We start from the raw sequence: 13,040 nt of genomic DNA, 5'->3' as shown, positions 1-13,040 counted from the left end.
CCCAAGTACCGAGGCTGCTGACCCCCGGCCCCGCCTGAGCCCGCGGGACTCTCACCGGTGCGGTCCCGCCGCCCGCAGCACATGCCCCTCTCCGCCCAGCACGGCCCTGTTCCTCACATTACACTTTTCAGGTGGCAGCACAGAGGAAAACTTTAATTCGCTTCAGGTTATAAGATGTAATTTTTTAAAAATGATTCAAGACTGGAGGAGAAACGAGCTCCTGGGTGGCAACGGAGTTGTGGCTGGAGACGTGCGGGGGACTCCACTCCCGAGAGTGCCATGGGCGGTGCTGTGTCCACGGCGTTGGGGGTGTCGGGAGAGGACAGCCGGGCCCTTCCTGCACCCCAGTGACACCCTGCCAAGCTCTCCTCCCGAAGCCAACCTGTTTGTTTCTGAAACACAGAAACTGCTCCTAGGAACCTGTGTCTGAGGTTGGAGTAAAGATCAGGATTTTACATGGAAAATTCGGGAAGGTAGGGCCTTGTTTAACTCGTACGTTAAAGACATTAGGGCAGAGTTGGAACCCAAGTGTCTCCCACCAGCTGACCACCGCCCTCCTTGCTCCTGGGCGCCCGTCCCCGCCGCAGGTCACTGACCGGCCTGGCCTCCCGAGGCCACGCGAGCCTCCCGCGCAGAGCCAGCTCCTTTCCTCAGTCCCATTGGAGACGAACTGGCCCTGGCCCTGGCCTCCGAACAGCTGACTGTCCTCACTGTGGGGCTCAGCGTCCCGTTTGCCCAGCCCCCTCCCGACCTTGTCCCCATGCATATCTGTGCGACAGGAAGCCGGCCTGTGTGAACTGCCTCTACCAGGTGTCTTTGTTCCGGGGCCTCTGGCCAGAGCCAAGCAACGGGGGGCCCCAGCAGGCAGGAGAAAGAAGGCCGAGTGTACGGGTCCCCAGCAGCCTCTCTGCCAGGCCACAGACGTCAGTGACCGTGATCTTTCACCCCAGGCAGCCCTCCCCAGAGCAGCTCCTCTTCCGGACCCTTCAGGCCTAAGGTCACCTTTTCCTCTCACTGCAGCAGCCCCGGGTGTCCCCTCATTCCTTATCTACACCCCTTGGCCCTACCCACATCTAAGTAAATTGTCCTTAATGTGACTCTTTCCTGTTACCACTTTTGGACGTGCCATCCATTTCCTGCCAAGAGGCTGCCTGGTACACACACGTCTTCACCCTGCCTGGTACCCGAATTTGTGTAAGAAACTCTACTTCTGCCGTCTTCTCAGAGAAAGGTACTTCCTGCCCCAAATTCTAGGTACTAAGGAACCTCGGTCTCGGAAATGCACCCAGTCACCCCACGTTGTGACCCAGTCTCTGCTCTTCCCTAAGTCACCGAGGCTGTGACTCCTGCCTCGGAGACTTCCCTCCATCCCAAGGGTCCCCATGAACCTGGGTGCCCTCAGAGATCACCTGGACCATCCAGCCCTGGAGCCGCGAGGTTCTGGGGCTCCTTGGTTCTACCACCTCCTCCGGCTCACTCTTTCCTGATGCCTTTCCAAGACCCTCTCTTCTCTTACATTTTGTCACCAGCCAAAGCCAGTCTTCTCTGAAGGTTCAAAATCCAGCCTCCAGGTCCCTTCCACCTGTCAGTGTCAGCTCTTCCGACCACAGGCGCTGTGGCCTTATGACCCTCTAGACTCCTGGGCCTGCATTTCCATCACGGCCATTGCCTGCCTCATCCCCAAGCACGTGTCCTCCCCTCTCCATTGCAGGCCCTTCAGTACACTTCAGGGCTCCTTTCTGGAACCTTCTTTCTCAACCCTCCCCTGTCAATCTCCCTTCCTCCCTCCTGTAACCTTCCTGAAGCTCAGTTTTATCAACGGTCCCAGGAGCTAGTTATAGCAGTTACCCAAACACTTCACACTCAAGTGCCCACTGCACAGTGGCAGCCGGGTGACGTTTATTTCCTTCCCCTTCACTGCACCAAAGTTATTATTGTGCATTTGCATCTCAGTACCTCTTCCCCAAGGGAGCAAAAGCCTTTCCAAGCGCTGAGCCATTTCCTCCCTAGACTGACAGCCAGAACCTCTCATCAACCCTTAGGGGTTCCTTTTAGAAAGTAATACCTATAACATCTATCTTCTCTCTCTTTTAATTTTTTTGCTAGAACAAAAGAGTGATTACAATAACAATGAATTTTAAAAATTGATTTACCTTAAATGCTAACCTGTTCCACCAGTTGCTTGGAACTGAAACTATGGACGCTCTGCCCTGCCCCTGGGAAGCCCGGCCCCACCCCTCCGCCTGGCCCCCTCCCTCTTACCTATCCTCGCACCTCCTGCCCTGCCCTCTCCCTGCCAATTGGATGACTTGGGCTCCCTACTGCAGACTCACAGCCTGACTGGCTCAGCCCACCGTCAGTCCCTATCCCAGCCATGCCTTTTCTCAAGTTTACAGCTCTGTTGCCTAGGAAAGCCAGGGACTGGGAAAGCCCAAGCTGTTTGCCCCGAGAGAAAAGCCAGCTGGAAGTGTTGCTGGCAACTGTTTGGCTTCTAGAAACGCATCAGAACTGGCCTCACGTATTTTATAACAGAATGTTGAGCGAATTCTTACTTCTTTTCGGCACCCCCTTCCTGCCCTACTCACCTCCAGATGGCTCACTGCTAGGCTGTTATTATCATCAGGTGACACTTAAGAGCATCTCACAGGGGAGCAGGCAGGTGCAATTACAGGGATTGAAAGTCCTCCCTCCCGCTCCACACCCAACCAGTAGGATGCCATTTCCCAGTGCCTCCCATAAGATTGTAAAGACTTTCTTTTAGAACTTTCATAGGTTCAGCACTCATTTTTAGGCCTATGATGTACTTTGAGTTAGCTTTTGTGTATGGTAGGAAGTAACAGGCAATGCCTTTTGTGCATATTGCTGTGAAGACCAAATCCCATTCAGATATACAATTGTTCCAGCACAATTTGCTGAAAAGAGTTTACTTCCCCACTGAATTCTCTTTGCATCTTTGTCAAAACTCAATTGACTACATGTACGTGGATCTATTTCTAGGCTCTTGATTCTGTTCCGTTGATCTATCTGTCTGTTTTTTCACCAGTCCCACCCTGTCTTGGTTATGTAGCTTTATAGTAAGTCTTGAAGTGGGGTAGTGTCAGTCCTGACTTTGCGCTTCTCCTTCAGTACTGTCTTGGGTCTTCCGTGGTTTTTGCCTCTTTAAATAAACTTTAGAATCAGTTTGTCAATATCCACTAAATAACTTTTGGGATTACATTGAATCTATAGATCAAGTTGGGAAGAACCGATATCTATTTTTTTCATGTGAAACAAAACCAAATTTAATGGTCTTAAATGCAAAAGTAGAATAGTAATAATAATTTTTAAACATCCAAAGAAAATGAACAAAACCCAAGATGTCAAGGCAGTTATGAAGATCACTTTGAAGGTCAATGTCTGAAACTACAAATCAAAGGTTTTTTTTGTTGTTGTTAATAAATAGCTGGCAAGAAATACTCTTCTGTTGAGTGTCCATAAGAAAGCAAAGTTTCTAAACAAAATCCAACTAAAATAGAAAAAATAAGGTCTTGCACAAGAAGGGACGTGAGAAATACAATGCTCAAATGTTTCTGTATAATTTAAAAATAGAGCTATTTTGTTCACTTGAACTATGTTAAATGCTCTTGGAAACTAAAGAAATGATTGTGAACAACAGTATCTAACATGTGGGGCACCATGCATGCAATGTGTGGATGGGAATTTGGGATGTCAGAGTAGCAACACATATTCAGGTGTGCCTGGAGCTTAGATCTCACTCGGGAATGTATGGAGCTTCCCTGAAAGTCTTTGGTCCATTCTCAATGGCACCTGGGGTTAGGAAACAAGCATGTGTCCCCTTTCCCTGGTGGGGGTCCCCATCAGACGAGCCAGTGGACACTTCCAGGAAGACTGGGTAGAGCCCAGGACTGAGTGAGCAGGACCTGCTTGGGAAAGCAACTTAGCGTCAACCAAAGCAGAAATCCCTTACAATGTTGAAGTGGTTGAAAAAATGCACACTCAGCATCTAAGAACTGACAAGCTGACAATCTTGAGTCTTCCTACCCGTGAACAAGGAATCTCTCCACTTTAGTTCTTTGAGTTCTTTCATCAGGGTTTTGTGGGTTTTCTCATATATCTTACATATTTTTGTTAAATTTATACCTAAGTGTTTCATTTTGGGAGTGTTAATGTAAATGGTATTGTTTTAAATTTCAAATTCCAATTGCCCATTGCTGGTATATGGGAAAGTGACAGACTTTTGCATATTAACCTTGTATCCTACAAACTTACTATAATCACTTATTTGTTCCAGAAGTATATTTTTTGTCAGTTCTTTTGGATTTCCTACATAGATGATCATGTCATCTGGAAAGGAAGACAGTTTTATTTCTTCCTTTCAAATCTGTATATCTTCTATTTCCTTTTCTTATCTTAATGCATTAGCTAGACTAATGTAAATGGTGTTATATTTTATTTCACATTTCAATTGTTCTTTTTGATATATAAAAAAAGCAACTGTTTTCTTGCTCAGCTTCACCAGGGTTTTATCAATTTTATTTATCTTTTCAAACACCCAGCATTTGGTTTTGTTGATTTTTATTGTTTTCAATTTCAGTGATTTCTGCTCTAATTTTTATAACAATTACTTATTTTAATTATAAACATGGGGTAAAGTACTATGGAATCTAAAATGAATCTTAAAACATTTCTTTTATAATATCTGTTAATAAGTTTGTAAGAAACAAAGAATGCTTCAGTCTACTTAAAAGAGTTTAATCTCAAAGATATCATGTAAAATACATAAATAATGAGCAAAGTCTTAGTAACTTGTAGAAATGTACTTTATTTCATGCAAAGCTACATAATTTTCTATATTTTAACAGCTAATCAAATAAACATTTCAAAAAATTCATTACATCACAATAAGTTAAAATACTACAGGGCATTTTACAAGTCCATGAGTTTGTCAAAAACAAACTGAGAGAACCTTATGCAAAGATAAGGCAAAAGATGCTAATTTACTTCTAGGTAGCACTTTGCAGCTTTTTCCAAATTCATCTGAAAATGTAGTGATTATCTGCAGAGAAAAATAGTTAAATCTACAACCCACTGATCAGATAGAAAAACATTTGTCATTACATATCAGGGAGTGATGGCTAATTAAAGATAAATTTGGCATCATGCAACAAAAATGAACATAATGAACATTTTGAAAAATTATGATCAGATGCACATTTGGAAAGACTTATCTTTTATTTCTCCTAATCCACTGAATTAGATAATTAGCACACACTTTATTAATGCAACACAGAAATTAGGCTTTTGGAACACTTTGCTTGGGTGCCTGTATACATTAAAAGGTACTGAAGAGATGTAGGGATATTTCAAATTCACAATGGACTCCTGAACTTTAGAATACTGCCCTAAGGAAACAGGTTCTGGGCATAATTTTTTTGAGAAAGATTTTTTTAAACTACTTAGAAGCAACACTATAATTAGTTACTTACAAAAACATTTTATAAAAATTAAATACAGGAAGTAACAACATCATTATTGGAACTCTTTTTCAATGCCATAATTTATAAATATATATTAGATTACAGTAATTTAAAAGGCAGGTCCACACGTTCTCTACATTCTAAAATGAGAAAAATTCTTCAAGCTTGTTTTCAAAATATGGACAAAAACAAATCCATTGGATTACTTTTAAAAAATAAATACACAGTCTCTCCCCTACAAGTTGGTGTACTAAGTAGGGAAGATGCTAGTCAGCATTCTTTTGAGAAATACAGCTGAAAAGTGAATAGATTGATAAGACTTTTTGTCAATAATATCATCAACTCAACATGGTGCTATATAGTCAGATTAATACATTTTAACTTTACCCTTCATATGTCTGCCATGTAAGCCACTCTCTATTTTGTGCACTAAGCACAGTAAAATTTCTTTTTGCAAAAATAATTTGAGATCAAGATAACCACAAAAGAAAAGATTTTCAGGGGAAAGAGTTAATTCTCCCCAGGGAGTACATTAAAAACAAATATCTTTTGGGACATCAATGAGAAGAGGGAAGTGCCATTATTCTTGTTTTATCGACAAACTTAAAATTACAACCAGGCTTCTGTCAACCTCGATGGACAAATCTTTTGCAAATGAGAATAAAATGTTAGAAAAATCAGGCTCAACATAGAAGGAATTAGAGGGGCAAATATATTTATCCTTGTGATTTTCAGACATGGCCCATTCAAATCACAAATATTAAACTCACATAACTGAACAGTGTGAACTATAATCACAGAGAATTCATTTTTCCTTTAAAATGGTAACCAATACACCGTTAAGAACATTCCCTAAATCTATTAAAGGTATAAAAAAGTGAGGTTTGCTATTGTACATAAATAAAATTCCTTCATTAATAGGCTAAAACATACTTAAGAAAACACGCATTGCCTTTCCCATCCACATTTAATTTCATTTGGGTACACAAAAGGCATAAAGAACCAATAATCTAATCTAATCAAATGGTAGAGCCCCAAAACAAATCAATCGGCAGCATTTCTTTTTGAAGGTTTGGATTGTCCAATTCTCTGAACTGTTTTTTATAAATAAAGAACCATTGAATGTTCTGATTTAGCTCTTGTGAAATGAGGGGCTCTTGTGTGATGAAATTATTCTGAAGCCCCTGTATTCACTTGGTAAGAGAACAGATTCTAATAATTAGGCTTATATTTTATTTCTTATTTTAATAATGATTTTTACAAAAATGCTCTATTGGTAATAACGAATTGCTGGAGTAACAAAACTTAATTAGCAACTTACAGGTGATTCATGAAATTAGTAGATTATTAATTACTACTTTCTGCAATGATTATTTTGAATTATTGGCTTATTGAATATTCCTACTGAACAATTATTTAGAAAAATAATATAGAAAATTTAATCAGCTATCTATTGTTATGTAAGAAAGACATCAAAAGGTAATTGCCAGAAGTATATTTCTTGAAGAAGTACTTGCATGTAAAGTATATTAACTTAGTAGTAGTGTTTTACAGTAGATGTCATTACATTTTAATAAGTTTCTAAGAAAAGAACTCTTTTGTACTTACTACAGTTTTTTACACAAGATGGCTTAATAAGTATTCACTTAGTTCCCCAGCAATAAACTGTCTTCAGGGATTAAAACATTTCTTTCTGAACTCAAATTTACCTGGCCTAGTAACTTTCCTATATGATTGTACATAAAATCCTGCAAGATAAATTCTGCTTAAAAAGTTTGAGTATTCTGGATCGCTTAACCAAAATTATTGGGGAAATAGCTCAGAAGTCATAAAGGGATCAACCGCTCGTGGAGTATAATATTTTGATTATTAGACTCATAAAGAACTTAGTAATAAAGTATTACATTCCCTTATACTTTCCTATCAATTTATCGTGGGCAGGGGTGGGGAAGGTCCGGCCTTCAGGCCCTATCAGCGCATGAAATCACTTGGTCCGGCCCTGCCAAGGCAACCACAGGCGGGACTCAAAATTCAATAAATCTAGGAGCTTTTTTCATAGCTAATTTTTTGTATGGCCCTGTAATGATGTTATAAATATCCCAATGGCCCTTGGCAGAAAAAAGGTTCCTCACCCCTGCCCTAGGTAATTTTAAGTTATAAAAGTAACTGGGTACTTTCTTCTTCTCTGCTTCAGCTTCTACAATTGCATCTGAGTTTTATAACAAAACCTGATGAGAAACAACATTATACTTAAGGAAAATATTCCAAAGAGACCCAAAGATTAATAATAAAACAATACTATTTTCAGAGGACTTTTGGTGAATGGTCCCCAAATGAGTTTTTGCTTTGGGGACTTGTAGGGTTCTCTGCAGTAATAAGAAACTGGGTCCCTTTGTGGGGTCATCATGTCCCATCCAACACCTTCCAGTATCACTAGGAAAAATAAGACAGCTAACAACTGATGCTGTTTTCTTTTTAAACTCCACCACGTCAACATCAACTCAACACCCTCACAACAGCTTTGTGAGGTAGGTCAGGAGGTAAATAGCAAGTACCATCTTCATTTTGCAAATGAAGAAACTGAGGCACTGAAAGGCTACATGATTTGCCCAAGGTATTCAATGGTCAATAATGAAATTATAAACGATATTAAATAATCTCTGCTCCTGGCCTACTGCTGTTTAACCACACTTCACAATAGAAGGCTGTGTGTGTGTGATCTCAAATGGACACTCTATATGACCTTTGATTGAGAGTAAAACTATCCATTGATAATTATTTAAAGGGCAGCTAATCTCAAAAAATCAAAAAACCCCTGAAAATTAGATAAATAGGATGACACACTGTTCCTTTCAGTATTTGCACAGAACTGTGTCTTTAAAAATTCGCACGATAACGCTAAGTAAAGAGGAAAATAAAAATTAAAAATTATAATTCAGGGAAAGATTACCTTCAAGAAACATATAATCATATTGTCAGAGTGACTAATTCATCTTCAAACTGGAATACTTAAGAGTGGAAGTGGGCACTACTGAAAATTCCACAGGACAAGAGGTTTTAAACTGAGACTGCGTGGGCAAGCTCAGTCCAGTCACCACTGGGTGAGCCCATAGCATGGATCCTCTAAGACGTGCAAACATTTCAGGGACATAAAAAACTCTCTGTATGCATGTTTTGCTCAACTATCTTCACTTAGTAATGTGATGATTTAAAATATAATACCTAACTCTGACTTAAACACAAAGGTTAAAAAAAAATCAATTTAAAATAATTAGCATGTTTAACCAACAGGTTATTACACATTTCCATCCTTATACACAGGCATACCTCATTTTATTGAGATACACTTTATTGTACCTCAGAGATGTTACTTTTTTTTTTTAACAAATTAAAGGCAATAAATACCCTCCACCAGCAAAAAGATTATGACTCACTTTATTGCTGTGGTCTGGAACCGAATCCACAATTATCTCCAAGGTATGCCTGCAGTTTTCTGTTTGCTATAAACCACAATTTAAGTGTTAGTAATAACAGAAAATGGATTCACTTTTTGCCTCTGAAAAACCAGATGTTCTTCTTCAAAAAGCCTAAACAGGTACCTTTAAAAATTAGAGAATTTTGTAGGACTCTGGTTATTTAAAAAAAACCACCCCACTATCTACCATTAATGTGTAGGATTCTCCTTAAATGGAATAATCGAAACTTAAATCAACATGCACAATGATAAAGGTGCACGCCTCTCTCTGAAATGAAAATCTTTTACAAAGCAATACCAAAAGCTCGCGACAATTTTGTTACTACTGAAAACTGAAAGAACTACACATTGCCCAATTACCGCACACGTGCTGATGATACTAACACTATCGGTTAAAGTATAATCTTAATTGTACATGCAAAGACCTCACTAATATGCACACAGAGCTGAAAAAGAGCTTTTTACATTCAGTTATGTCTGGTAAATAAGCCTTCTTTTAAGACATGGGTTTTGTAAATATGGTTATCGAGATCTCCAATTCTTTGGGAAATATAGGATTAACATATTCTTTAGAAATAGCAAAAATGTAAATCAAAATAAAGCTGTACAATATTATTCAGTTTGACTTAGGGCTTCTTTGAGCTTTAAATCAACTTTCCTGAAAAAAATAAATAATCGGAAACAAACTGAACATGTTCTCAACATATGCTGATCTTTATCATGAGTTAAATCCCTCCACTGTCACTGTGTTCTAAGGCAGACACTTCAGGAATGATATATAATAATTTCGATTAGGAAGAATGACACTCTATTCAATGAAGAATGAACTATTATTCCTAAGATGTGATTGATTTCAGTGTTGTTTTCTATCACTGAGAATACAGTGTAAATTCTAGGGCACACAGATGTTCATAAAGACTGAACTGATTGTGGTTATTTATTCCACGAATTCTTTCAGAGTCTAAACATCATCAAATATTCTGCTGCGAGACATCGAGAGGTATCGTCCACCAGGCTGATACCTGAAAGGTGGATAAAAATATGATCTGAGGCATCAAAAATAACAGAGAGAAAAAAACAAGACACGTTACGAGGAAGTGGCTACATAATTTGTAAGCACTGTAATATCTATTCAGTAGCTGAAAGTTGAAATTTATTTTCCAAGGATATTATCCCAAAGGGATTTACTTAATTATAATCAACAACTATCTGTTTAGAGCCTAGAATACATGAATGGCAGGGCGAGCAATGCAAAAGGAAAGGGGTGGAGAGATGTAAAACAGATTATGGAGCTTAAAAGATATAACAAAACACTCTTGATTGTTGAATATAAAGAGAATATTTTTTGCTATTTATAGGCAGTAGTATAGCAAATATCCTCATGCGTATGGTATTCTGCTTTTGTTTAATTATTTCCACATAGCATCGTGGCTAAAAGCACAAACTCTGTAGCCAGAATCCTGGGGTTTGAAAACCTGACTTTGCCACTTATAAGCTGTGTGACTATGGGTAAGTTAGTGAGCCTTCTGGGTTTAAACCCAATTGGATTTACAACCATAAAATATAGTATCATTGTAAAAGTGCTTAGAATAGTGTCTGACACCCAATCATAGCTAGATGGCTATTGCTAAATATGATAAATTTCATAAGTGAGATTTTCAGAAACAGACGTTGTTAAGACTGTCAATTTCAATTCTTATTTGTAATGTCACTAGTAGTTCATTAAGATTTCAGTTACTATCATTCGATGCTATAATTTTAAAAACAGAAAAGCATTAGAAGGTATAGAAAGGTATCAAAGGGTGCTTAATATGCTCTTTATTAGTAGTAAAGATGAACATTTTCCTTACACTTCAGGTCAGTATGTTATTGAGGTTTCAGAGGAATGCTGGAGCCAACATAACAAGGCTGGAGCTTACCTTCCTGATTCAGACTCAAGAGGATCGTCAGTGAACGCTTCTGCATTAAAATCCAAAGGTTCTGCATCTTGTAGGAGTTCTATCCGGTCCCTTTCAGTCCTGTTATTAGCCCTGGTATATTTGGATACTGCTGCAAAAGAAGGAAAAAGTATGTTTACTTTTCTACTGTCTTTATGGGTCACAGTCTATGAACTCACAGAAAGAAAAGTCACGATTATAAAGGATCTGAATTTTGATTGTGACAACAATGTTAAGAAAAGATAACTACATGGTTCCTCACAGTCAGATTAAAAGGATAAAAACATGACAGAAAATAACAAGGAAAAGTTCGCCTTGTAGCTGGTCTAAGCTCACAAGTAGCTACAATGCAAAGACTTAATTACTACGAATGAGAGTTAATATTTAACTGTGGTATCGTAACAGTAAAATTATCCATAATCATATCAAGTTTCAGTTGGTTTTACAGTTGGTTTTACAGGGGCTGCTACACCTCATTTCTCAACTAAGATTTTCTTTAAGGTGTATTCAACTCCAGATCTTTCTTTTTTATTGAATTTATTGGGGTGACAGTGGTTAATATAATTATACAGGTTTCAGGTGTACAATTCTACAGCACCATCATCTGTCTATTGTATTGTGTTACTTGACTTGGGGTGGTAAAAACACACAAACACTCAATTCCAGTTCTTTAAGAAAGGACTGAACTATATAACTTTATTAACTAAGAGCACCCCAACAAATTCAATAAAAAAGAAAAAGAAAGGCCTCATTTTTCTCCCAACAGGCAAGAGTTTAGGGCAGCAATGTCCAACAGAAATAAAATGCAAGCCCCTATTTACTTTTAATTATTCTAGTATGTACATTAAAGAAGTAGAAAGAAATAGTGAAATTAATTTTAATATATTTAACTTAACCCAATATATCCAAAATATTACCATTTCATCATGGAGCACCAGCCATATTGCTAGTGCTCAACAGCCACATGTGACTGGTCAGCACAGACCTGGACCACTAATTCTCCCTTCCTGCGTGGATGGGGTTTCTTTATTAACAATCCACATTTTCACAATGTTGCTCTGAACAGCCCAAATAGCTTCAAAATAACTACGATAGAGTTCCTTTTGAAAACTTAGGGCAAACCAATTCTACTACATCTTACACTTTTGTCATTCTGGACTGTCTGTCCCATCTTTTCTCTCATTCATTCAGCAGATACTGGTTGCCTACCACATGCCAGGTTCTCACCAACTCACCATCCTAAGTCTGTTTCCTCTTCTCTTAACTGTTCTCACTTACTCTCAGGTCCTTCCGCTCTGTTTACTCCCATTCCATGGTAAGCAGGCATCCAAATCTTTTTGCAAAATCCTCCCTCTACTTCCTAGCTTTAACGTTAGCCCTTCTGTCTTCCTTCTTACCCTAAGTGTCCTTCAAATCCAGCCTTTCCTCTTCATCTCCAGGGTCACTGCTCATTTTAGGCCCCCATCATTTCCCAACTGCATTACAAACAGAAACTACGCTGACTTCCGTGTCTCACTTCCCTGAAAATCTTGCTTTATATTGCTGCCAAATCCTTCCAGATTAAAAATCCGAGTGTGCTTCCTTCCAGACTGAAATCTTATCTTCAAATAAATTCCAAACTTCTGAGCACAATAATATCTGTTTCCCAATATCTCTGTAGCCTCCCCTCTAATCTGGCTCCTCACACTTCAGGCTCTAATCAGAGAAAAGCTTGTATTTGCCCAAAGGTTCTCTCATGTCACTCATTACTTCCTCTTCCTAAAACATCTTCAGCTGGCTAAGTACTATTCATTCGTGAATACTCAGTTAAGTATTTCTTTATCACAGAAATCCTTTCCCAGTAGAGAACTTCTTCCATCCCCTGAGCTGCGTTCCCTCAGCATCTCCACCAAAGACTGACAACCTCTGCCTTCCACTCAGTGCTGGTTCTGCACAAAAACAGGCTTCCTGCCACCTTTCCAGGGGCAGATGGCAGGATTAAGGATGTGGGAGGTTTCTCAATTCAACCCACTGACAGATGTCTCCTGCCTGGTTAACAGTCCCTCGCTAAATTAAGAGCAGCTCAAGGATAGAAATTTATGTTCTCTGTATGCCTGCATACCTGGGAAAGTACCCAACATATAAAATGACTGAATGTAGGCTTAATGCATT

The 13,040-nt window shown here is 39.1% G+C and overlaps 1 protein-coding gene across 2 annotated transcripts in view; it reads right to left on the bottom strand.

The window, feature by feature from the left end:
* Nucleotides 1–4,802: 4,802 nt before the first annotated feature.
* Nucleotides 4,803–13,040, bottom strand: part of LMBRD2 (LMBR1 domain containing 2) — a 37,657-nt gene continuing 29,419 nt past the window's right edge. Inside the window, exons 18-19 of one of the 2 annotated variants that reach the window (XM_016224564.2) lie at nt 10,872–10,998; nt 4,803–9,974 (exon numbers count right to left, since the gene is read on the bottom strand). In XM_016224564.2, the coding sequence (XP_016080050.1) occupies nt 9,914–9,974; nt 10,872–10,998 (188 nt within the window). In that variant the 3' untranslated portion in view covers nt 4,803–9,913. Of the gene's footprint in view, nt 9,975–10,871; nt 11,002–13,040 lie in introns of both variants that reach the window. The other variant, XM_016224554.2, reaches the window with a different exon arrangement.

The sequence above is a fragment of the Miniopterus natalensis genome, chromosome 3 (genome assembly GCF_054644295.1).
Source record: "Miniopterus natalensis isolate mMinNat1 chromosome 3, mMinNat1.hap1, whole genome shotgun sequence".
In the NCBI taxonomy this organism is placed as follows: Eukaryota; Metazoa; Chordata; class Mammalia; order Chiroptera; family Miniopteridae; genus Miniopterus; species Miniopterus natalensis.
The sequence above is the reverse complement of the archived record's forward strand: the minus strand, read 5'-3'. Positions and strand labels throughout refer to the sequence as shown.